This window comes from Zeus faber (assembly GCF_960531495.2).
Source record: "Zeus faber genome assembly, chromosome: 9".
Classification (NCBI taxonomy): Eukaryota; Metazoa; Chordata; class Actinopteri; order Zeiformes; family Zeidae; genus Zeus; species Zeus faber.
Window position 1 is genome coordinate 11263016 of NC_137197.1, and position 26317 is coordinate 11289332.

General features: G+C 46.1%; 1 protein-coding gene across 2 annotated transcripts in view; it reads right to left on the minus strand.

Moving 5' to 3' along the window:
- The window catches only part of ets1 (v-ets avian erythroblastosis virus E26 oncogene homolog 1), a gene marked incomplete at its 5' end in the record, with an annotated part of 40295 nt that extends 14218 nt beyond the window's left edge, over positions 1-26077 (minus strand). Inside the window, 3 exons of one of the 2 annotated variants that reach the window (XM_080007200.1) lie at positions 18925-19072; positions 21789-21888; positions 25990-26077. In XM_080007200.1, the coding sequence (XP_079863326.1) occupies positions 18925-19072; positions 21789-21857 (217 nt within the window). Of the gene's footprint in view, positions 1-9537; positions 9605-18924; positions 19073-21788; positions 21889-25989 lie in introns of those variants that run through there. The other variant, XM_080007201.1, reaches the window with a different exon arrangement.
- Positions 26078-26317: the final 240 nt, after the last annotated feature.

Consider the following 26317-nt stretch of genomic DNA (forward strand, 5'->3'; position numbering starts at 1 on the left):
CCAAGAAGCAGCGTAGGGGCCGAAGGAACCGAATATGGAAGTCTATTCTGTGAATTGCATTACCAAGCGTCCATTTACCGCCATTGTTACAAAAAACAAAATAGTAATGGGAGCGGAGAGAAGTCTTTTTTTTTTCTACCTCCGTGGTGAATCATGTTGAAAAGCGTTCTAGAGTGCTAATGTAATATGTGCATCCATTAAGGAATGAGGCTGGCGTAGCTCTAGTCAGTGATGAGGTCATGATAGGGTTTCACCGCCTATGATTCCTATTATCTCACCGGTTTTTACAGGCTACAAATTAGCATGCACGGGCACTCATCTTGCACATTAAAAACCTGTAGCTCCGGCCACGAAATGAGGCCTGTGCCTTTTAGCCCACTGGAAAGTGGGAGTGGGTGCACATTAACAGACCATTTCTACATGCAGTACAGTAGAAACCAAGAGGGAAGCCAATGGTAAAAGACCATCTATTGTAAAATGTCTGAGATAGGAAACAAAATCACCTGCTGATGTAGTCGATCTGTTATCTGTTCTACGAACCCCTGATAAAGTCTGTAGTCTGGTAGTCCAGTAAAAGCTATTGATCAGCCCCGACTCTGATGTCACTGTATGAGTAATCTCCCTTGGGATTCCCACTGATATGTGCATTACCGCTGGCCCATAACTTCAGATTTCCTGATAATGTCGATACGTTTCAAAGATCAACATATTTTCATGTGATTTTGATCTGGTTTCCTGAAAATTATGGCCTCCAACTAAAACATTAGTTTCATGAAAAATTGTATTTTGCAGTCGTAAATTCTTAGCCATTTTATTGAATTTTAATTGCCTTCATTGACGACATGTCTGCACGTAACTGAACAGAGTTAAAGGAAACACAAAAGTTGTGTTGTATCTAATATTGCTATTGGAACCATGAGTATCAAGGAGTGCGTCATTAAAATGACACACACTAATGTGCTAACATGTACAGTACACACCGCGCGCAGACACACACACACACACACACACACACACACACACACGCACACACACACACACACACACACACACACACACACACACACACACACACACACACACACACTAAGCCAAATTAGCAATCTTCTTTGCCTCTGTGCCGGAGCAAAGGTGTGAAATTGGGAGGATTTCTGTGTCTGGGGCAGAGGTCTGTGGAAGCGGTGGCGTGGGACTGGCCTGGACTGGGTGGGGCAATGCCGGGTTAGGGTAGAGTTAGCAGAGAGGGAGCGTTGTGGAAGAGGAGGGGTAAGGGGTTGATGGGCTTGGGGGATGACTCACCGAGCTGTAACGTGATCCCATCACAGGACAGGAGCGCTCGAGAGAAAAGACGAGGGGTTCAATGCAGAGGGAGAGAGAGAGAGAGAGAGAGAGAGAGAGAGAGAGAGAGAGAGAGAGAGAGAGAGAGAGGGAGGTGAATGGGAAGTATCATAGAGCTCCCTCTCTTCTCATCATCTCTGGTGTGTGACATCACGGTGGGATCTGTGCCATCTCCCAGCCTCTGGCAGAGACTCTGTTCATTCATAAAGCTGGAGCCACTGCCTCCGCTTGGAGTGATGCAACCATACAAGCAGCGCAGGCAACGAGGCCCCGGCAAACAGGAGACAATGCGCTTTCTATAAGGGCATCAAACTATAAATAGTCCTGCAGAGTTTAGTGTGCGTGGGAGTCAAGAAAAGTTAGTGGGGTCTGAGATTCAAATGAAGACTCCATCTAAGGGGGCTATTCAACACTGCATATGTGAACAATGCAATACTTTTTCACTTTCGAGAGCTGAGCTATTTCTATCTGAATGCCAGCTCGTTCTACAATTCCTCTCTCCCACACACACACACACACACACACACACACACACACACACACACACAGACACACACACACACACAGAGAGCACCGAGGGGTTTTATTTACCAACGTAAGAGTCCATTTCCTATGGTGAAGTTGCCACTTCCTGTGGGGAAGTAAGGAGAGTTGTGGGTTCCGTTGGACTTTTAAATGAACCTCCATACATACCAACCACCATACGTACAAGCTAATATTGCTCAGGTCACACGAGGTGCATAGAAAGATGTTAAAGGGGGGTGGGTGAGGCTCGAGCTGGCTGCCGGCGAGTTGTAATTGGCTCTTTAAACACGGCTCAGTCCACCCGCGACAGACCAGAGGTGACGGTGGTGTCTGAGAGCGCCTTTGATGGAGATCCCTATCTGGCCCCCAAGCCTGAGAAAGCGGGGTCATAAACTACCGACATGAAGGGAGACCATTCAGCGCCACAGGGTGATAAACTGGTGGCGGGGCGCTGCAGAGAGACGGAGAACATAGCGGAGGAAAGAGTGGTTTTGAGTGGGCCGTTTGTTCGGCCAGCCGCTGCCCTGTTTGGGTTTCCATCCGAAGGGCCGAGGCCCCCGGAATAGCGGAGGTGGAGGAGAAGCAGACCCGCTAACCGGCCGAGCGCTCAGGCCGAACCCGAGCGGCTCCCAACATAAGAGAGTTAATGTGAAGATGCTTCGATGCCTGGGTTGGAGCCATCTAGTCATCCTGCAGAGCAGCGGCGAAACACCAGCTCTATTCTTAGGCCTCCAGCGCTGTCATTTGGCTGCTCCCTCGAATCCAAAGCCTGCGGTCGTGTAAGAGGCTGCGCTAAGGATCGGCCGCTAGTACTGCCAACAACCGTCGTTGGCCGTGAAAATAAAGGGTTCGCGATCACCACCGCCACAGACAAACAGGCTACCGGACTAGACAGTAAGTGAGACTAATGCCCCCATAGCTGTCTTCTCGCTGTCTTCCCTCCGCCCTATCTCCATCTCTGAAATCGCATTAGCTTATGATGGGAAAGTGCATTACCTCCTCCTGGCCTATCCCAAAGTCTCGGTTCTTTGTTATGACATTACCTCAAGGTTCTGAATTGATCCCTTCGCCACGCCTATGCTGGATAACACTGAATGAAGTCCGGCTGACGGCTTCATGGAAATTCCCTTCTTGCTGAAGGAATGAACCGAAACAGAGCGGGCCGCTTCAGAAGAAGTTTTCTCTACTGACTGGACGGCCCTAATGTTTCCTCCCACAACGGTTCTTTGTGCAACATGCTAACTGTGGACAAAGAAGGCAGTCAATGAATATGTGAATAGTACTGCTATATGTGTCTATGTTGTTTTTTAATAGTCTCTAAAAATTCCTGCGGCAGAAACAGGAAATGGACTTACAACTGTGTTAGAAAGTGCAGGTGGTGTTAACTTGCTCCCAGGCCCGGGCATAAACAGACCGGGGATGCTCCAGGGGAATTGTTTAGGTGTTAAACCAAACACACGATAGATCTGACAAACAGTTTACACTCGCCGTTACATTTTTTTTCCCCAAAAAAATTGTGCCTGGCTCATTTCTGGGTCCAAGCTGCAACATTCCACAGAGCCCGGGTTTTTAGAAATAAGTGGGACAGATTTGTACAGGACACAGCAAAGGCTTCACACACACCCACAGACAGACACACACACGCACGCACACACACACACACACACACACACACACACACACACGGAAAAACAATCATGTGACTTCTCCTTTCACTACACCGGAGGATAAATTGGGGATTTCACGAAACCAGAAATTTGGTAGGCGATCCAAGTGGAATTCCATGATTCTCAAAACCCGATTCCCAAAGTTACAATACCGGTGTACTTCAGCACACAGCTCTTTATCAAAAAGATTTGTATGAACATTACAAATTACTGGATCAGTGGCAAAGCCTATAGCTTCAAGTATTTAACCCAATTATGCGTACATTAAGTGACATAGGAAATTACTTATAACAGCTACAGTAGCTTTTACATTTTAAATGGTGCATAACCATCAAATAGTTAGCCATTATGCAAGTAAACCAGTGTTAGCACTGGTTAAGCCTGAATACAGGCATACACATCTCGTTATGTGCACTAATCAGTGCGACCAATAATGAAAATTTAGTCTGGAAAATGTATATTTTTAAAGGCAAACGTATTTTGATGAGACACTTGACTGAACGAAAGACCACTATGAGTTATGACAAACTTAAGGTGGTTTATCACTTGTGACTACGGAACACAATTGGCTACACAGCAATGCCAGCTGTCTTTACCAAAAATGATGAGAACTTTGAGGATAATCGTTTGCTTGGTTGAGTTCTTCCTTTGCTGTGCCCTCGTCTCGGGAGGAGCGCTTGGTGGCACTGGATGGTTTTTGGGCATCTATGGCCATCCCTTGATCATGTGCAATGTTGGTATCGAATCGGTACCAAAGTGTCAAAGTCTTGTGACATCCCGAGCACGCATGTCTTGTAACGCCTGGATCCATTTATATAGACCATCCATCTAAATGCTCAACATTTGTTTGAGGGCAAGCTATGAGCAACAGATGGGTACTGATACATTCCCTAAAGCCCACAGTGTTTTAGTGTTGCGTGCCTTGAGTTCTTACCAGTGTTTTACAAAACGGCAAAGTGCTTCTCACAGCTTATTTGTTTCCTTCTAATGTGACCAAAAATGACTCACGGTCCAAGTGGTGAAATTGTTTCATTCTCAGGGTGATTAATAAGCCCCCAATTTTAAACGGAGCGGACTCCAAGCATAGGCTAGATGCTTCATGGTAGACTGAAGCATATAACATCAGACATCTGGCTGCCACTCGTCACCCTTTTTTCTCAAGCTTGATCTGAGACGTATGTGCAAGCTATAATTTCTTTCTTAACAAGGACTCACTATGAGAGCTATGGTCTAATGTTCTGATCAAAAGATACAACCCTTGATTGATCGTGACTGTGGAAAAGCACAACTTTGCTGTTTTGCAATAGGAGATGGAGATTTCACTAGTGTGTGCACGCATGCATTGAGACACACACACGCGCATGTGGACAGAGGAACACATACTCACACAAAAAGGCTGTGACTCATTCCATCAAAGACCAACTGGACTTCAGAGGAGACACAGTTGTGGTTAACATGTGACTGTTCATGACACAAGCAATCAGGCCATCTTATAAAAACCGTGCTCATTTACTCAACATTCGTCATTAAATTCTTGCTCATTTTCTCAATGTTTGTCATTCTTGCCTTCAGGTCCTAATAAAACAAAACGTAGGTCTGAGACAGCGCGAAAAAGGCCTCACTAATGGGCAATTATGAGAAACAGGCGACGGACCGTATTCCAGCAGCACTGTGATGGCTCAAGAATGGTGTCAAAGTCTCGCTTTCATTAGCTCCAAGGCCCCCGGGTCCGCTGCTGATGACTGAAGGAACCGAAGGCCCACAAAGCTCGAGATTCCAGGCAGGGCTAAGGAATCCAGCTGCTCCGACACCCATGGCTCTCACTCCAGTGGCAGCGCTTAAACTTTCAGCCTCCTTGTCCCAACCCTCACCCCTTGTTGTCGAAACGCACGCAGCTCCCATTTCCCTGTAAATCATAGGAAACCAATGCATCACCTCCCCAGTCTGGGACTGCCCTTCCTCCTTGGTGTCCTGTGCTGTGAAAAGACAATCTGCCCATACAATGACGGAGTGATATTGACATATATAGTCTCCCTTAGCCTAATTATTAAATTGGGATGCGATTTATGCATATTCTTAAGACTAAGGAGAGTGCAAAAACACAGGGATGGCACAGGGAAGGGAAGATACCTGGGTGGGAAGGGGAAGACACCTGGACCTTGTAAGCAACTGGCCCAACTGGGGAGCAATCGCCAAAGCCAGCTGACCAAAATAGTTGTAATAATGAGGCAGTGGCGCCTATAAGCACTTAAATCAGATGAGCAAGAAGGAGTCGCGGGGGGGTGTTCTGTTAACCAGTCAGCCAGTCACTGAAAGAGTCTGGTGGAGCCAGTGGCGTGTGGTGCAGCATGCGTCTGCTGTTGTGACTCAGTGATTACAAGTGAGTTTGGATGAGACAGACACGGAGACACGCAGCAGGAAGACGCCCCATCAAGCACCGAGGTGAGGTGGGGGAGGGTGGGGGCGTGGAAGAACAGAAGCAGAACGTAAATAAATCATGGACCAATTGTTTGGAGGCAATCAATTAACAGGAAACTCAAGAATGTCTTTCTTTCCCCAGTCGAAGAAGGCTTTCACCGCACCGTCTATTTGGTCGCAGTCTTTTATGAATGAATGTTTTGCAAAAAATACCTCTAATACCCAATTTACACTACAACCATACATTAGACGCATGCCGACTCGTACTCTAATCTTCATGAGAAGAAAAAGGGTTCACACATTGTGTGCACGATTCACCATCACATGGGCCACACCTTGAAAATTCCCTCTACACATGCTTGCTATTTAGCCCACTGTTGTATCTGGCGCAAACACGCCTTGTTTTATGACTAACCTTTATAAGGCAGAACTGAGGCACGCAGTCACTCGGGAGGCATCCAGATAGGAAACAAGTCACCATAATGGTTTTCACACTGATGTAGTGGTGATGAATGAGGAAAGTGAATGAAAGACCGAATGGGGGGATAATCTGTTTGATGTGATGATGTGACATCATCGAGGGACAGACATGGTCATTGTGGAAACAGACTTTCGTTTCACTCGGGCTATCCACGGTCCGGCCGGCGTAACGATGTGTGAGCCCCATTGAGGGCGCGGGCATCGCCCTTAGGGGCATGACCATAGACAAACCACAGCCTTACTTTTTAAACTCCGTCTCACATCATATGAAACACGGACCCTTTCGCCCCCGCTCGGCCCGCCAAATCTGATGGCCCACATCACAGGGAGGCAGGATCGCCTGGATGGCTGTTTGCACAGCTGCCAAGCGGCCGTGCGCACATGCAACACCGGCATATATTGCACAGTGCTACTGAAAGAGTGCTGACACGACAAACCGAAGCAACAACCTGAAGTTTATGTAACAACCACAGACCCGAGGCAGACTAACATCCAACCCCCCCGCACATACAGTATTGACTCCTTGAGGGCACCTTGGGAGAGTGGAGGGCTCGGAGCTGGGGGAGTGTTTGGTTTGGCGTGTGGCATGGAGGGAATGGGGATGGGTGGTAAAAACGACTGCTGTCAGGAATGTCAGTCATGACAGGCAAGTGTATTTTAATCAGGTACAAGTGAAACTCCCCCACGCTCGCTCACTCCTACCTTGCCTCAGTCCATCCCAGCAGGGCATGTTCCCGAGCATTCCTGTAAGCCACTGAACCCCGACCCGCAGGTCTGAGGAATGGAAACTCAACCTGGAAGAGCAACCGCTCGCACAGAACAAGTACTGTAAATGACTGACAAAAAAATAAAAAGCAAAGACTGGCCAGAGTCTTAACAAAGATATTCAAAGCAAACTAACCAAAATAAGAAAGAAAGAGGCATCAACCCTTTCATAACTGGCTATCATCTGGCAATGTAACACCTCCCATCTCCAGAAGCCATCGCCCTCATCGTCAATGCTTTTCTTTAATGCTGCTTCAATGCTTTTCTTAACGCTGAAGTCTTTGTTATGGCTACACGGCACTTTAGAAGGAAGAACAAAAAAAACAAAAAACGCTATCGTGGTCTGTGTTGGGTTGGCGAATGAGTGTGCTGCATGTGGAAACCTCTACTGTAAAACACTTAGCAGAGGACTCAAGCCTACATGGAATGTTAGGAGTCTTGTTTGGGTGCACCTCTGACCCTGACGGTGTGCGAGTGTTTGAGAAGGAATTACCTCAGTTGGAGAGAGAATAGAGGGGCTTCAGTAAGTCGACACTAGTTACACTAGCTTCCCTCGCAAAAAGAAAAACAAACAACCGTTTGAGGGGGCTTCAAACCACTTGAGTATCTAGCCGAAATCTTTATCGCAAAATGCTCAAATCCAACGCTCGCTATGAAAGTAGAATTACCATGTCCGCTGGGACAGCAACTGCTTTCAAATTCAACCGATTAGACATCTTCAAATGCATTCTGACCTTGGAGAGAGTGCTTAACCATTTCAGTGGATGGTGGGCAGAGAGAAAGCTCTGCCGCCTAATGCTTTGGAACTGAACATTATTTCGATCAAAACAAGCAAAGCGAGGCTTGGATTACCAATCCTTATCTGGCAGGTTCACAGAGACAGAAGGGCGTGTACATGAAACGTAAAAAAATGTGTTTGTCTAAGCTTGTGAATTGCCTCTTGGCGGCCTTGGACTGCAGGTATTGTTCGAGAGGAGAAGGTGTTTAGGAGGGCAGCCAATTCACACCCCTGTATATTCAGGTCTGCTTAATAGATTGACACCGTTCCATATCAATGCCTTCCCACATGAACAGCTGGCCCAACCCTGCGTGAACTATCCAGCATAAGAGCCGCCGCTATAGAAGAAGAGATGATAAATAAAGGCAAGCGAGCCCGAGGCAGACGCTAAGTATAAAAAGCCTTTGTGTAAAAGAATAGGGTCATAAAAAAAGGGATGTGAAACCACATAAGTTTTCAAGCCCTCAGAAGGAACGAGTGGACGTTGGTTTACATGCCCTGGGCCGGACTACCCCCGGAGCGAGCCAAAGCCAAGCGCAGCCAAGCCTTCCAGGCAGCAAGGGTCAGGGAGGTTTAGCCTCAGGACTGCAGATTCATCACCCTCAGCCTGCCTCCCCTTCCTTCTGGAAACTCTGCCCAAACCGCTCAGACACCAAGAGAGAGCGAGTTGGTCGAGAAAAGGGAGAAGGGGGAGGAGGGGAGGTGGGAGGGGGGTAGAATGTAGTGATAGTGGGGCTGTACGATGGTGAAAGGTGGGAGGTATGACAAGGCACAAGTCTCCCACGGTCTGAACCTCTGGTGTGGATGAGAGATGGGTGAGCAAATGGAAATTAATCTATACATAGATTAGTCAGTTGCAGTATTTTACACTGTGAGTGAAAGACGCTTAAAGTCCCAAACAAATGCATTGCTGTCTACTGTATGTGCATTTGACCGATGAAAACAAGTCCCTGAGAGACACGACCATTAAAACATAACTGAGAAATCGTTTGTGGACAATAAAACAAGACGCACATGGAAAAACTAAAAAAAAACCCACACACAACAGAAAAAAAAAAAAACCCTTACTTTGCGGTTAAGTGTAAACATGCAGTCTCTATAGGTTCACGCAACGTTCGTTGGGCGAAACTGAAATAAAACGAACTTCCATGGGACACAACTAGACACATCTCTCCATAGGTCTCCGATGCAACACTCCACTTTCACAAATGAACCCCGTTGAGTCTGCGCGCACAGAAATAAGCGGCATTGGCAAAACAAAAGATCATAATAAGCAGTAATGTAATAATAATAATAATAATAATAACAATAATAATAATAATAATAATATATCATAGCTGTCAAAATGTGTAACCCGACTGTCTTTTTTAATGTCATTTCTTCTTAAAAAAACACAAGAACCAAACAGTCACCGTTACAAGCCGGCTGGCAACTCCGTTGACGCGCAACAACGTCACGTCAAAGAAACGATTGAGGAAAAAACACAAAAACAAAAAAACGTCAAAACCGCCACAATAAAAAAAAAAAAAAAACCGGTCCGCGCGCGCCGGTTCGACCCCTACTCACCGTCCATCTTTTCAGCCTTTATGATCGTTAATGTCGGTTTCATATCGACAGCCGCCGTCATGATCATCGGTCCCTTTATTTGAATAAAAATCTCCACAACAGTTTGTGGCGGATGGAGAGACGGAGTCCCCGGTCCGGTCTCTGCTGCTGCGGCTGCGGCTGCGGCTGCTGCTGCTGCTGCTGCTGCTGCTGCTGCTGCTGCTGCTGCTGCGGGGGATCTGGATCTTTAAAAAAAAACCCAATAATACAACTTACTACTAAACTTCACGGTCCCTCGTTCTCTCTCTCTTCCACCCCAGTCACTCATTCCTTCCTTATGATCGTCTGGGCGGCTCGCTCTCTCTCTCTCTCTCTCTCTCTCTCTCTCTCTCTCTCTGCTCGGAGGAGGTTGTTCCTCCCTTCATCGAAAAAAAAAAAAAAAAGAAGTAAAAAGAGGGCGGTGTTTGGAGTGATTCACAATTCAATTACCTTCTCCTCTCTCCCTCTCTCCCTCGCTCCCTCTCTCCCTCTCTCCCCCTCTCTCGCGCTCTTCACCTCAACTTTAAAGTGGTAATCCGTGAGATTATTTTATCAAAAAAAAAAAGTTTAAAAAAATAAAAATAAAAATAAAAAAATCCCATGTTTTGGTGTTTATCCCCTGTCTGTTTACCTCGGACACTGCCGTTGCATGTGCTCGTGTTCTGTATGTGCCGCGCTACGGGCTGTTCCCGTGGCGGGGTCCGCCGTTCCCGGAGATTCGTCAAACTGGTCATCCCTGAAATGATTTCGTTTAGTCGTCCTGTATGAGATACTTTATTTAGCTGGCATTTTTTTTTTGCCTTTTTTTTTTTACGGGAACTTTTTCAGAAGCTTTCCGTTGTTGGTGCTGGGGTCCAGCTTTCCCGGCAACGACGCAAAGATTGTCAAGTAAGAAAGTGAAGCAAGGCGAAGACAAGGATAAGGCAGCCATTGGAGGGGAAAAAACCCCCCGAAAAACAAACGTTGTGGCTTCGCAATGCATTCGGGGACTTTCGCAGTTCCAAGAACCTTTGGAGGACCCCTCCCTTTTGTTGCGCCCACACTGCAGGAACGAGGAAGGTTCGGAGTTCTTAGAACGGCGTTTTGAGGAACCGTTTTTAGGTCCTACTCCGGACTAACCGGCACAAGAGGAACCTTGGGTGACGTAAGTGAACGCTGCTTGGTCCAGATGTGAGTCCACGGTCCCCGGGACTGAGTCCACCCGGTCCAGTTGCATCGCTCCGAGTGCGGACCAGCCCACATACACTCAGCCGTCATAAAAAAAATAAACAATAATAAAAAATAAAAAAACAATAAAAAAATACAATTTTTATTATTATTATTTCATTTATTTAATTTTTTGGCTTCAATTGAATGAATTGACAAGCCCCCCCGCGGTGTCCCGATGCGTGCGCGTGCCTTACAAACTTCCGAACAAACGTTCAAATGAGGTCTTGTAGATCTGAAAGATTCAGATTTTGGTGGACTGATGAGGTGAGATAAGTGAACGTTTCAGAGCGAATACAACACGGAACACGGAAGTCATGCTGGAAGCCCATCGGCTGACGTCACTTCAGCGTTCCTCCCGCCGGTGCGAATACAACCAGAAATAAAGCCCTTGAAGGTATTTGGTTCTCGGGGGACCGCCCCAGTTCCTGGTTCCCCTCCCCAAAATAAAGTGATTGATGAATAAATAAATATAAAATAACAATAATAAATAAATAAAATTCATAAATAATACATAATTAAATATAACAGAAAATACAATTTAAGTGTAAAAAAAATATTCAATATTTTATACTAACGATGCATGTCCTTACCTATCCAAAAATAAAAATGCATCGGTCCTCATTAATATTATTGTTCATTCTTTTCCTCCCATGTATCCACCGAGGTTTCAAAGTAGCAAACCTTGTTAGCGGTAAGTCGATACAGCGCGAGTCAACAAGATACCGCCGTGTGCGCGCCGCACGCGCATGCATCTCCAAATGGAGATGATGGCTGTGGACGGGGGCCGAGCCAGAGCCAGAGATATCGATCACGTATGGATTTCTAAAAAAAAAAAAAAACGGCGGCGCCATTAGCGAGAAGCCGCGGCTCGGGTTTCACCTTCTCAGGGCCGGGGCGGAGGACGGGATGGAGGGGAGGGAGTTGATCCCAGCGGGTCAGCCACCCCCTCACAGCGGGGTGTTAATGAACTCCCGGGTAACGGGGGGGACGGGGCGGACGGGCCCGCGGGGCGGTCATTAGGGGGCTTAACGGTGTCGCTGACTAATTTCCAGGGCCGGGGCTGGAGCGCTCAGTGGAGCCATTCTCCGTTTCTGTGGAGCCTCTTAGAGCCTCTTCTCCTTGGCTTTTTTTTGGGGGGGCTCCAGGTGACTATTTTCAAGGACCCACTTGGATGAAATCTCAGATTTATAAAAAGAAAATGATAATAGAGGGTATGATGCGTAGATATGTATTCACTGGGCAACCTTATAATGCCAATTATTTATTGCTCATTGTTCTTTTTTCTGGTCTGTTGTTAGCTTTATTTCATTCTTCGTTTTCATTGTATATTGCAGATTTTACAGCAAATTCTTAGATACATCCCATAATGCCATTTCATTCGGCAATATTTTTGTTTTGACAAATGTTTCATTATGTCAGTTCCTATCTATTTAACTATTATTGCCGATCTTTCTATCTATCATCCATCCATCCATCCCTCCATCCATCTGTCCGTCCATCTGTCCATCCATTCGTCCATCCATCCATCCATCCATCCATTCTGCCATCTATCAATCTGCCTGTCCATCTATCTGTCCATCCATCCATCCCTCCATTTATCTATCTGTCTATCATCCATCCATCCCTCCAACTCTCTAACTGTCTGTCCATCTACCTATCTGTCCATCATCCATCTATCCATCCATCCATCCATCTGTCCATCTATCTGTCTATCATCCATCCATCCCTGCAACTCTCTATCTGTCTGGCCATCTATCCATCTGTCCATCCATCCATCCATCCCTCCGTCCATCTGTCCATCCATCCAGCTATCTTAGAAAAAGGGGATGTATTGCCAGGTACACAGAGCACAGTACCAAACCCTCCGTGGCCTGAACAGTCAATTCTTCTACTAAATTGTTGTTGTCGATTGTGTTTTCAGTTCTGCTTCAACTCCCTTTGCGCCGCTTCCATCACCGCGGCCTTTTTCCCCCCCTTTTCCAGACGAACCCATTCTTCTTTCTCCCTCCATTGTATTCCGATGGTGGAAACCCTGCTTCTTTCGTACGCCTCTGGTTCCAGCAGCTGCGTCCCGTGTCGGTCAACACGTCCGCCTCCGTTTCGCTATCTTTTGCTCTTTTTTTTTCTAATTCCTCTTCACCTGGCGTGGGCTGTTGCCATGGCTGTGACAGCGAGCTGCCTCCACACATTAGCCTTGAGTGTGAGCAGCCGTAGCCAAAGCAGCATCTGGACCGCCCCCGACCTAGGCTACACCTGCTACTGCTTCACCTCCAAAGCTACTCCCACACAATACTCACCATGTACACAGAGCTGTCGTCCCTCACAAATAACAGTAAAAGACAATAAAATATGTTGAATAAGATATGAAGAATCGAAAATATAGAATAAAATATGTAGAATTAAATATAGAGAATAAAAAATGTAGAATAAAATATGTGAAATAAAACATGTAGTATAAAATATGTAGAATTAAATATGTAGACTCTATCTACCTAGGAGCATGTAGCCAGCCTGTTAGTTCTGACATTCATCCAACAAACAAGTATTTTGGTGAAAACCCACAGGCAGAATCACACATTTAAGTAAAGCCTATGTGCACGTATCGCACGCACGCACTCACACACACACACACACACACACACACACACACACACACACACACACACACACACACACACACACACACACAGTAAAGCAGTGGGGTACTCCGTGTCGGTAGCACAGCCCCGGCCCTGTCTGTCCACACACACAGGCTGCTGTCTTTAAATGATGCCACGGGCTGGATACACTCCTGCTGAGATCACAGGGTTAGACGGCACATTAGTGTGTGCGTGTGTGTGTGTGTGTGTGTGTGTGAGAGAGCGAGAGAGCGAGAGAGAGAGAGAGAGAGAGAGAGATTCATTTTAACTTTAATGCTGTTGTTTTCCTGCATGAAAGCATCTGTGTGTACAGTCCTGTTTGTGTGTGTGTGTGTGTGTGTGTGTGTATATGTGTGTGTGTGTGTGTGTGTGTGTGTGTGCGTGTGTGTGTGCACGTGCACGCACCCCGAACGCGTGCTTACGTTTAAGTGCCCCCCCCCCCGAACAAAGGCAGAGCTCTTTTCTGAACAATTAGCGTTGCAAAAAGGACATCTCTTGATCCATTAGCGGCACCACGTGCCCCCCTTCACTCCATTGTGCGGATAATTCAATTACCCCCCCTAGCTCCTTTGACTCCCAGACCTCCCGCCCTTTCGTCTCGCCCTCCCCCTGTCACTCCCTCCCTCCCTCTCTCGGCTAAAGAGCTTACAGATAAAACGCCATTACCGCCGACTACTTAAAAGGCAGGGGTGGAATAATGACCCTGCCTCCCATTTGAATTTGTTCCTTACAATTTAGCATTTAACAACTCGTTGTACATTGAATAACACTGATGTATGTTATGTATATTTTTCTGCATATATTTGGCAATTCCAATTCTTGCCCTTCAGTATTGGCTCTGTGTATGTATGAGTGTGTGTATGTATGTATGTATCCTATGTTTGTATGTATCTTTGTATCTTTGTATGTCTGTATGTATGTATCTTTGTATGTATGTATCTTTGTATGTATGTATGTATGTATGTATGTATGTATGTATGTATGTATGTATGTATGTATGTATGTATGTATGTTTGTATGCATGTATGCATGTATGTATGTATGCATGTATGCATGTATGCATGTATGCATGTATGTATGTATGCATGCATGTTTGTATGTATGTTTGTATGTTTGTATGTATGGATGTATCTTTGTATGTACGTATGCTACATTGTTATTCATTTATTTATTTACTTGTTCGCTTGTTTATTATCACATATTTTCATTATTTATTTAATTGATTGATTTATTTGTTTGTTTATTATTTACCATTTTATTTCTATTTTGATAAAAAGTTTGATTTAAGGTCAACTAAACATTAACTTAATTATTTAATTTGTCCAAAAAAAAATCCTGTACGATATCTAATAACTTCACCCTTGGTGTTGAAAAATCTTTTTTTTTTTTTGCGAGATAAGACCCGCTCCCAGCTACCTGAATCAGAACACAGAGGTATTTAATATTCAACCTTAGCATTACCACCACCACCCAGTCCTTCCAGTCAATTGTAAAATTGATATTATGTGTCGAAAACATTAAAACAATAGGCACACTGTCTCGTCTAATGTCCGACAAGCCCTTCCACAATGAGCTGGCACGTGTTGCTTCATCAGCCCTTACTGGGGCAGAACGCCGTGTTCTGCAACTCAAAGTGCTTCGTCATTTGTCATCAAGAGGAACTCGCCGAGCTCACACTTCCCAGAATAATCTGGAAGCCTTATCTGTGAAACGCTGTGGTGGGGGGGGCTGCTTAGTTGTTGTCAGAGGTGTGTGTGTGTGTGTGTGTATGTGTGTGTGTGTGTGGGGGGGGGGCGTTTCAGAAAGTGGAAATTCCACTCCGGGAATTTGAGTCGATCGTGTGGATTTGCTCAGAGATCCAAGTCGTGGAACCAGCTGAATCAGTGCAGGGGCTGGAGCCAAAACATGGAAATGTGGATCTTCAACTTTCTGTACCTGGAATTTCCTCAAAAACCCAATCTGATTCTCATGTGTGTGTCTGATTAAAAAAAAAAAAAAAAGAAAGAAATGTAGAATTCTCAAAATACGTCTTATCGACTAATCGACTAATCGACTAATCAACTCATTTTCTAACGCGCGGCCCACCTGGTGATCTCAGTTTGGGTGGTGGGACAGAGGCTTAACCATGACGCGTCCCGCCCACTTCCCCAGTATGGTCTGTTGCTTTTCCGCCTTTTCCCCCCGTCTTGTTTTTGTTTTATTGTTGGAGGAGGGGAGGAGGGTGCTGGGGGGGAAGTGTGCGGCGGCCTGATTAGCATCACCGCTTCCTCCTTTCCCATAACCCCCCAGACCCCCGCGGGCCGCCTGTTTACTTTTGGAAAATAGAGGAGAATTTTTTTTTTTTTTTATGAAAAAGAAAAAAAAATAAAAAAAAATAAAACGGGCCCGCGCCCGTGAGGACGTGCCCTTTATCACATATCACCCCCGCCGCAAACGACCCCCCCCCGCCCACCTCCGCATCACATCGCAGACCCTCCCCCTCCATCCCCCTCCTCCTCCCCTTTCTTTCTCCCCTTCCTCCTCCCGTCCCGCCAGCTCGCGTCCCGATCCCGTGAATTTTTTCTTTCTTCTTTTTTTTTTTTTTTTTCTGCTCTTAACCCTCTCCGCACTTTCAAAATTCATCCCCCACTCTTCTCATAGCCCTACCCCCCCCCCCCCCACCCCCACACCGCCCCCCACGGCCTCCTCCCACCGTCCAGCTGTCAAATCACATCAAATAAAACACACAGGGCCAACGGTCCCCGGATGCCTGATCACAGCTGTGTTTGCCTCCACTAAATGGGAGGACATGTTTAAATGTACAGTCAAGCCACAAGCGCCTGGGAGAGAGAGAGGGAAGGAGCGAAAGAAAGAATGAACGAGTATGTGTATGTGTGTGAATGAGGGGATGCTGTATGTGTGTGTGTGTGTGTGTGTGTGTGTGTGTGCATGTGTGTGCGCGTGTGTGTGTGTGTGTGTGTGTGTGTGTGTGCGTGCGTGCGTGTGTGTGTGCCCTTTTACTGAATGAGAGGATGCTGTAATACAATGCAGGCTGTGGATTTACTGAATGAATGTTTAGAATAGATACCTACGGTAGGCGTGTGACATTTCCATTGCAATGGGAATTCACACACACACACACACACACACACACACACACACACACACACACACACACACACATACAGTGCTGAATAGCCTACGATGGGGGGCGCTGGGATGTGCTGAACAGAGCTGAAGTTTTAGTGTAAACACACCTCGTGGCATGGCCGCCATCAGGAACCAGAGTGTGTGACAGTGGGGTTTGGAATCCCTCCCAAACGCCAAGCGCTTAGGCATACGATGACCCCTTTTAACGTTGAACATCCTGGCCTACGTTCAACACCGTCTTTTTTCAAATCTGTTATTACTTTACCATTCGGCTAATGAAAGCAGTATTCTTTATATTTCTTTTCATTCTTTTTTTATTGATTATATTTTTTATTTATATTAAAATTAATTTTTTTATTTCATTATTTTATTGATTTATTGATTTGTATGTAGGTATTTATTTCGCTATTATGTATATTTTTCCTTCGTATTTATAATGATCTCAAGTGAAATAAAAGGTTCAGCAATCCTCTCATCCTGTTAATCAAGGGTGTGCGAGTAAAAACCAAAAGTCGTTTTATGGGAATCGCTCGTTTTACAGGATGAATGACGCAATTGATTCCTGGGAAGTTACCGCTCGTAAGCTGTCGGCGTGGCCATGCTACAGTAAAAACCGAAAGAATAGTCAAACGGAAGGATGGAGTGCAGTTATCAGAACAATTAGTGTCGAAGTGAATGTAGATGTTGTTGCACGGTGGTTATACTGTATATGACTCTTTCTTCGCCTGTTAGATTGGGTCATATGTATAATCAAAAAACACAAAAGCAATTGAATATTAGGTCGGAGCATTTAGTACATTAAACCAAAGTATTAGCAGAAGAAGAAGAAGGAGAAAAAGAAGAAATGAAGTCCAAAGCAACAGTTATGGTATGTATCAAAATGTACTGTGCTGGTTTCTGGTGTTAGAGTGGATTCATAGCTCTGTTGGCTGGTGTAGAACCAGGCTAAGTGGCATTATGGCCCGTATCTGATGCTTCCAGGAGGAACTGCCTGACACCAACTCTGTCCACAGGTGGTGGGGGAGGCTCCAGGACTTGTGGCTTAGCAGCTACAGTATTTCGGGGGGGGGGGGGGTTCAAAGACTGGTCATTTCTTTCCACTCCGCAACGTTAATGTCAACAGTTTAACGCTGGGACCAGTGCAGTCGGAGATCCAGATGACTGTGCGCGTCTCTGGCAACAAACTTCTTCAAATCCCATCAAATCCCATCCTATCCAATCTCCCATCTTGAAGACACACACACACACACACACACACACACACACACACACACACACACACACACACACACACACACACACACTCCTAAACAAACACACACTCACCCACAGCTCCCCATCCGCATGCACTCCCGTCTTCCCCCGAGACCCCGAACCTCGGGCTTGGGAAAAGGATGGCCGCCCTTTGGACCCCTGCCTTGCCCCCTGCATCCAGCCCAGGGAGGTGACGGAAGAAGGGGACGGTGCTGCCCCCGCCCGGCGCCCCCTACCCTACCCCCGTGGCGCGCGTCCCCGGCCGCCGGCATCCATCACTCTTGAGAACGAGGGGAGGCCGCAGTCAAACACAGGCAAATGCACTGGAAGGAATGTTCCGGTTTTAAATAAACCTCATTGAAGCGAAAAAAAAAAGGAGTGAAGCGAAAACAGAAAAATTCAGGGCATTTGGCTGTCCCAGAAGGGAGGCGTGTGTGTGTGTGTGTGTGTGTGTGTGTGTGTGTGTGTGTGTGTGTGTGTGTGTGTGTGTGTGTGTGTGTGTGTGTGTGTATGTGTGTGTGTGTGTGTGTGTGTGTGTGTGGGGGTGGTGCAGAGAAATAAGAGAGGCATCTGGTAAAGGCATTGCCCCGGGGGTTACCATTACCACCAGCATCCCCCTGAGAATGAGAGCCATTACACCCATTACACCAGGCCACGGAGGCACTGTGCCTGTTGTAACAACTGTAAAGGCGGTTCATAACGGAACCAAACGTGTCCAGGGACAAAAACGGTAGATGCAAGAGGTTGCATAAGACTTTTGGTTTGCTCAAAGCTGTTCCACAATGAGCAATCATCCAAAGTTGTCATCCGTAACCATTTTGGCAAACAAACACACACATTGCATAATTGCGGATTCAGAAAGTACAATTCATCAACCCAGCGGTCCAACTGATGAAACTGACAGCGATGTGAAATTCCAGGTTGGCAAGTTCGGCCCTGTTTTTGCTCCAGCCACGCACTGAGCCAGCTGATTTGAGAGCATGGCTGGAGCAAAAACATGGAAACAGCACTTTTTTTTCATTCCCAAATCCCTGTATTTTCTGATTCAAAGCTGTTTGGTGAATGGGGGTTTCACGTGTCAAATTCCCATCTCCGGGGCTCATTCACTCTTTTGAATGCGACATCTCCAGTGCCGTACCTGTGGGACAGAGGTCGTGTCCGTTGGGGACCTCCTGCAGGGGTATGTCTTGGGGGTAGAGCGGCTGCGAGGGGCAGTACTGCTGCTGGGGGTGGACCACGCCTGGGAAGTTGCTCTGGGGTCCCACGGCAACACCTCCACTCGGCCTCTAGGGACAGAAACCAGACGTCTTTCAGATGAATGGATAGATACACATCTGCTCAAGGTCTCTGCTGAGGATCTAGGGGTTTTGATTTCAAAGAGAGAGTCTGGCAAATACTTAAAGGAAGTTCACATGGGCATCTTTGTAGCGCTGCTATATTAAGCAATAATATCAATATCACATAGTGGCGTAATAAATTTTGAGAAAAGTTTTTTGATGTTGAAAACCGATCCAGATGAAAGTGGGCCGTTAACCTTGAGAACGAGGCTATTTTTGAGTTGGGTTCGAAGAGAGGATTCTCACAGTTAAGTCGGAATCATTTGGTTTATCTTTGCTGTGTTGATTTATCCCGGTTAGCGGGGAAATGTTTACAAGAGAGGGCGCTCTAAAAGTGGGGGGAAGGCCCCACTCGGTTAAAGCGCGGGGCCAGAGGAGATATGAAATTCTATGTGGATGCGAGAGTTAGCCGGTCAATCTTTTTTTTTTTTTTTTTTTTAGTCTATTAAAAACATCAAAAGCAAACAAACAAGCCTCAATGGCTATCGTGGAACATTTCTATTTAAAGAAAAATCTTGGAGATCTGTTGTACAGCTTTCTCATGATAGTCCGCTCGGCTCAATGTGTGATCAAACGAAAGCATGTCTGGCATACCTCTCAGCCGCCGCAATAAAACGTGATTTGTTTTTAAGGATTTTCAAATAATCTCGACTCTTGTGTCTTTTTTTTTTAACTTTTACCCACAATAGTGGTGTTAAAAGGAGCTTATATAATAGCATCCACCCTATTCATCAAGCTACTGCCGAATACAATCATTCAACACATACGGACAATCTGGCTGGACAAACCCGAAATGAGAAGTGCTTTCTGAGAGCGATTGACCCCAAATCATACATTATAGGAAATCTGCTTTTCGTGATGTAATTTGAGTGGGCTTTTACATTTGACACATCAAAAAATGTCTGTCTATGAATTCTATGAAATCATGACTTTCAGAGGCTTTCAGGCACAGCATTTTGCATAGGCCGCTTGGGTTCCATGCCAGCTAAAGCCAGGTAGTTACCATCAGTCTATCCCTGGTCTCAAGCAGGAGCCGAGAAATGGGGTCCGTGACCATTACATATTCCTGACAGACAGTCAGACAGACAGACTGGCTGGCTGGCTGGCAGCTGGACTGACTGATTAACCGACTGCCTTGACAGACTGACTGACTGCTAATCTGATAAGTAAGTCTCTGCTTGAGTTGCCAGGTTTATCAGTAGCCAGCCAACTTTTCGGATTGACTACATGGCCAGGCGATTGGGGGGGAGGCCTATTTATGGGGTTTCTCTCAGGGGTTGCCTGGGCCGCCGCCATCCCCCTATCAGCCAGCAGTCAGCAAGGGAGAGGAGTAAGATAGGCACAGAGGGAAGCACATGGATGATTTATGGGTTATTGTAGACTGATACTGTAGATAACGCGGTGTACTTGCCATATCCCATGATAGATTTATGTTAAATTTAGAGCACTTTTGGTAATGGCAAAATAGCAACGGGCTCAGACATACAAAATATAAAAAGGAACAGGTGCTTTTTGGACTTCCATAGAGACTGTAGACACCGATATTCCTCCGGGGGAATCAAGTGGAACCAAGAAATGGTTTACTGTAAATACATGCTGTTGCTAACAAGAACACTTTTCTTATGTGTGGGGGGTTAGAAATGGTTTGTTTGAAATGATTTTCTGCTATTGCAAGAAAAATATATTAAGCATGAGTCAACCGCACTGAAGGAGGTGTTTACCTGACCTTTCAAATTTGGAGCCAAGCGTGGCGCTGACAGTTGTGACTCAATGTTCCCTCATCGGTTTCTCGCATGGTACCGGAGGAACACTGGGCAAACCGAACGGGGATATGGGGACGGAGGGGGGAAGGAAACGCCAGAGCTTTGCGCTCCCCTCTGATAATTCATGTAAATCCAGGAGAACAGAGCCAGCAGGTTGGCCCGGGCTCACCTTTTGACCAGGTCTGCCCCGGTATACAGTAATCTCAATTTCAAAGGCAAGCCCCGCCACCTGAGCCAATTAGTAGGAGGGAAGCTGCAGCCTTCAGTGTTTTCTATTAAGACCAGCTGGGGTTCATTTGCATATAACCTCGGCCTCCCTCCCTAATGTGCTTGCGTTCTGCATACAAATGCTGGCATTTCTTGTTGCGCTTCTTGGCCTATGCGTCTCAAGCGCTCACCTGACAGGAATCCCAATGTCCCCGGCTGCGGCCATCTCCGCACAGCTCTGTATTCATAGAGCACTCTCATTTGGACAGAGGTGCAGAAAGAAGAAGGAAGAAAAAAACGCTGAACGTGGAGGAACTATGACTCACCAGTGGTGTTGTCACTAACCGAGTCATTCCAAATTGCCTTGTTATACTGGCAACGCTGGTGACCCAAAGGTCACAATATGTACTCTTGCTAGTGGGAAACGGCTTTGGCGCAATGGGGGTTGCGCAACTCCAAAGTCTACGGGAGTGATTTCACAGCTTTTCACAGATTAATTTCTCAACTCTCTGTGAAAAATTAAAAAAGGGGGAAGATGAACGACATGAGAAACGGCAGTGAAGGCTCGACGGGCGAATCCGCATGTTCCATCGAGGCTCAACTACTCACCACTCCCCACCCCGCCGTCCACCGGCAGTGAGTTAGGTAGACCAGACAGCCCGTAACATAGGAGTAATTTATGAGGGAGGTCTTACCATCGCGCCCAGACGGTCACAGGGGTGAAGGGCCGGGTAGGAAGAAACTGAATCCATGTAGTAACTCATCACGGGGGTCTCTGGGTTGGAGGAGCAGGGCCTGCCAAACGGATCAACACATAAACAGACGAGGCAGGGCGGGGCAGCCTATCCATCACCAACTGTTTACACCCAGTGTGTGTGCATCTGTGTGTGTGCCTGTGTGTGTGTCTGTGTGTGTGTGTGTGTGTGTGGGGGGGGGGGGCATGTGTGTATACAAGTGTGAGACATTTGAGTTGAGGTTGACTCGCTCAATTGAGCGCCACTGTGGATACGTGTGCAAGGGCTGAGACTCGTATATAATGAACCTGATCCCACCATTAGATTTTGAATAACCCAAAGCCTTGGTCACCATGTTGTTGTTGCTGTTGTTTGTTTGTTTTTTGGTTTCGCTTTCTCGCTTTGCCTGCTTGAAAATGGCAGCTTTGCATAAGATTTGGGGGGGGTCTCACGAAACCCCACGGCGCAATGAAAGTGATGAAAGATCCAATGAATCGGAATGAAAGATCGGGCCAATGGACCGGGCTCGGGACTCTCTCAATTTAGCGGCACTGTGGATACGTGTTCAAGGGATGAGACCAGTATATAAAGAATTTGATCCCACCATCAGAATTTGAATAACCCAAAGCCTTGGTCAACCTGTTGTTGTTGTTTGCTTGTTTTTGGTGTTTTTAACAGGTAAAAACAACTTAATTATCTTTCCCGTAGACTTCAGTGTTTTCCCTAAAATTGTATAGGCCTGGCGTTCCGCCAGGCCAGCGAGAAGCCCCGCCAGGCAAAAAAGATCTTTATTTAATGCCAAAAATAACAGCACTGTCCCCCGAAAAAAGAAAAAAATCATTAAGGGCTTCTTTTATTGGAATTTACAGTCCACTTATACTATTTAAACACATGTATAAACTAGGGATGTTAAAATGTGCCGACTAAACGACCGGCTGTCTCCGTGTTTTACTGGTTTCCAAAATAGCCTATTCAAAACGTTCAAAATGAAATAAAAAAACGGAGTGGTACTTGTGGCAGTTCTTCATGCCACACACCACCCAACTGGCGTTTTCAGGGCCATCTGGCACAGAGACACAGACAATGGGGTTCAGAATATTCCAGTTTATTGTCGTGAGTGGGCTAGGTGGAACAAGCCCAGAGCAGATGTACAACAAGTCGTGATAAGGGCTCTTCTCCAGTGTGTGTATGGGGATGGGGGTTTCACCTGTTGCTCGATGATTATTCTAACAAGCAACAGGCGTACAGCCAGACCAGTCCTGGGCCTAATCACCTAGACCCAGTTGTGGCTGCTCAAACCACACCACCCCCACACCGGAGTACTGTTTTCCAAACGGGAGAGGGAGCAAGTGTGCACCTGCACTGGCTCCTGCAGCACGCGCTGCAGGAGTTTAGCTTTCTCGCTTTGCCTCCTTGAAAATGGCAACTTTGCATAAGATTTGGGGGGGTCTCACGAAACCGCGCAATGAAAGTGATGAAAGATCCAGTGAATCGGAACGAAAGATCGGGCCAATGGGCAACCACCACTCGAGCACACCACCGCCTCCGCCCGGTCCGTCGGGCCTACAGTATATGTACCCATTTATATATTTATATTGACATTTATTTATATATTTATTGCCTCGTTTATTTATTTCAGGATTTATTTCATAGCATTTATTTTTATTTGGAGCGATGACGGTAATGAGCTCAATACCACGGTGACGTCATGTGACCGCAGTATCCCTAATCAGAGCTACTTAAAATTACTGCGCTCACCGTTCCTGTGGGCAGTGTGAACTGTGAACGTGATTTCTCCACGATGCACAGGGTACTACAACTGCAACTCCCACAACGCATGACTGCTTTTGATAGCAGTGTATCCTTAAATTTGAGAATTTACTAAATAAAGGAAAATCTTCACTTTCGGTAGGTGAAAATAGACCTCAGAAACAGGCTGCAGGGAGAGCACAGGGGGCCCTGGATGAAGATTTCAATAAATGGGCCTCCTGTGGCAAAATTTCCATATCCTGATGCTATAGTGATTTTTTTCTCCAAGCCAAGGAAGATAAACTGCAGCAATGAATCATGAGCACTGTGTCCACCATGTGCTAATGTTTTGCAAAGGCCATTGGTTACTCAGCTGATTTTTATTCACCAAATGAAGCTTATTAAGCTATCCTCTCTTTGTGATCACTTTGTTTTTATTCTTGAATATACCGAGCGAACATAGGTTTTAACGCAAATATAAATTGCAATGCACCTGCTGCGCCATCTGACCAAAGCCGGCCGCACCAATAGAGATGGCACATTATGCCATCCCTTGCGCCTCGTCTTTTTAGGGCTTTTTCGGTGCGTAACACCAGGCCTGGACAAAATTTGAGGGGAAATTCTGGACTTTCACCCTCTACATCAGTGCTTCTCAAGGAGCCTCAATTTGATACGCATTCGGCCGCGGACACCCTTTGATAAGATTTTTCCTTTGAGAAGATTTTTTTTGTGGCACAAGCTCAGCGCCCCGAGGGGCGAGAGGGGGCGCCCCCTCTCGCCCCCTCGTGGCGGAGCGGTGCCGGCCCGCGGGCCATTTGCCGCCGGGCCGGTGAGAAGACGAGCGGAAATCTTTTCAGAAGCGACCTTATGATGGCATATCAGTGCCAAAATCCTCTACATCCACGCGCGCAGGTCAAACACTCAGCCGCGCACACATATTATTTTTGTGTGCTTTCACAGCACTCGCTCGCAGAATATCTAGAGCAATATTGTAGCCTGTGAGGAGAATGACGGGACATCAGTGCCGGCAGCTCCACAGCACAATCAGAGCGGGTTTTTTTTGTCTCCAAACAAAGCAAATAAAAACAGTGTGTTTTTATTGTAGGTCTATTTAATTTAACCAGTTTCCTAATTGAAGGCCTTGTGTCGTGTCGATACTATAGTTACGGCGATAACAGCGGAACTAGGGTCAAAACAGACAATATTCTACATATTCTCATGAGAATGAAATAATGTTGACGTTTAACTATTAATCATTTGTCCCTGGGGACGAACCTCTGGAAGGACCCCGATGGGTCCCTCCATCACACTTTGAGAACCCCTCTCCATCCTCCTCACCTCTCCTGCTCCCCTCTCTCTCTCTATCCCTCTCTCTCTTTCTCATCTGCCACACTTTCTTCCTCCTCCTCCTCCTCCTCCTCCTCCCTCCTTCCTCCTTCCTCTCCTCCCACTCGCTCCGCTTATCTCGTATTGTCGACGCGCAGCATAATCGTCGGCGCACCGACTCCGAGTCCGGATGGGGAGGGGAGTGGCGGGGAGGGGGACTGCGGGTTAAGTTATTGGAGGAGCGAGGTACGTGGGCAGTGACAAGTTGCACGTTGATTTGGGCTTTTTCATCTGCGCCGCATTCATACGAGGAGAGACTCAGAGGAAGAAACACTCCGTGCTGATCAATGCCCGCAGATGTTCCGATTCATACCGATTCAGACGTGGTATTAAAAAAAAAAAAAAAAAAAATGAGTCTCATCAGATGTTTATATAAAAAAAAGGCTGAACTCGCAACTCGTAACTCGCAAGAAAAAGTTCATTCATTCATTGAAATGAGTCCCGGAGGATGTCTGCGGAATCGGATTCAATGAAAGTCAAGAGACTGAATGAAAGAGTTTCAGAGCCTAGGTTATTATATATATTTTTATGGTTCATTACAATATATATATATATATATATATTTTTTTTTTTTTCTTATTTAGTTTGTATTTTTATATATAGAATATTATATTGTTTAATATAATATAAATTTAATATCGACATATTTTCTCATTATTTCTTTATTGAGATAACAATTGACGGTTCAGAAAACTGGATAAAAAGTAAAGTGGGTTAAATACATATATTCACGTGACACTTTCTTTTACATTTTTGAGAGCTTTGTAGATGCCGCAATTTTTAATTGGGTTATTAGTATTATTTGCGATTAATCGTGCGCAAAGCAGCGCCACGAGAGCGCATCTCCTCCAAAGAAGCGCTCCAAGCGTTTTACGTTGACTCCTGCACGGAAATGGCTTCAAAGGCAGGAGTTGATTAAAAAAATAAAAAAATAAAAAAAAATAAAAACACGCATCTGTTGCCATCGGTGTCATATTTGTCATATGTTTCTGCAGCTATGAAGTGGAAGGAAAGTTTTTGAGCTCACCTAGAGTGGTCAGAGAAGGTTCCTGCAGGCTGGGGGCTCTGGCTCTGGAGTGCGGAGCTGCAGAGATGCTGTACCTGCAGCTGCAAGCCTGTACGGTCCGCAGAGGAAGGAGGAATACCACGCACACTTTAGGTCCCTCCCTGAATAACACTCTGATCCATTGGATCGGGGGGGGGGGGGGGGGGGGGGTGTTCTAACCCTATCTGTCTTCTTATCCCCGCTCCCCTCCCTCCCCAACAAGTGGAAATTATTTTTTTGCCTTTTGCCTTTGCTTGATGTATGGTGATACTTTAACATGTGTCTTTCCTGTGGTAGAAGTACTCAGACC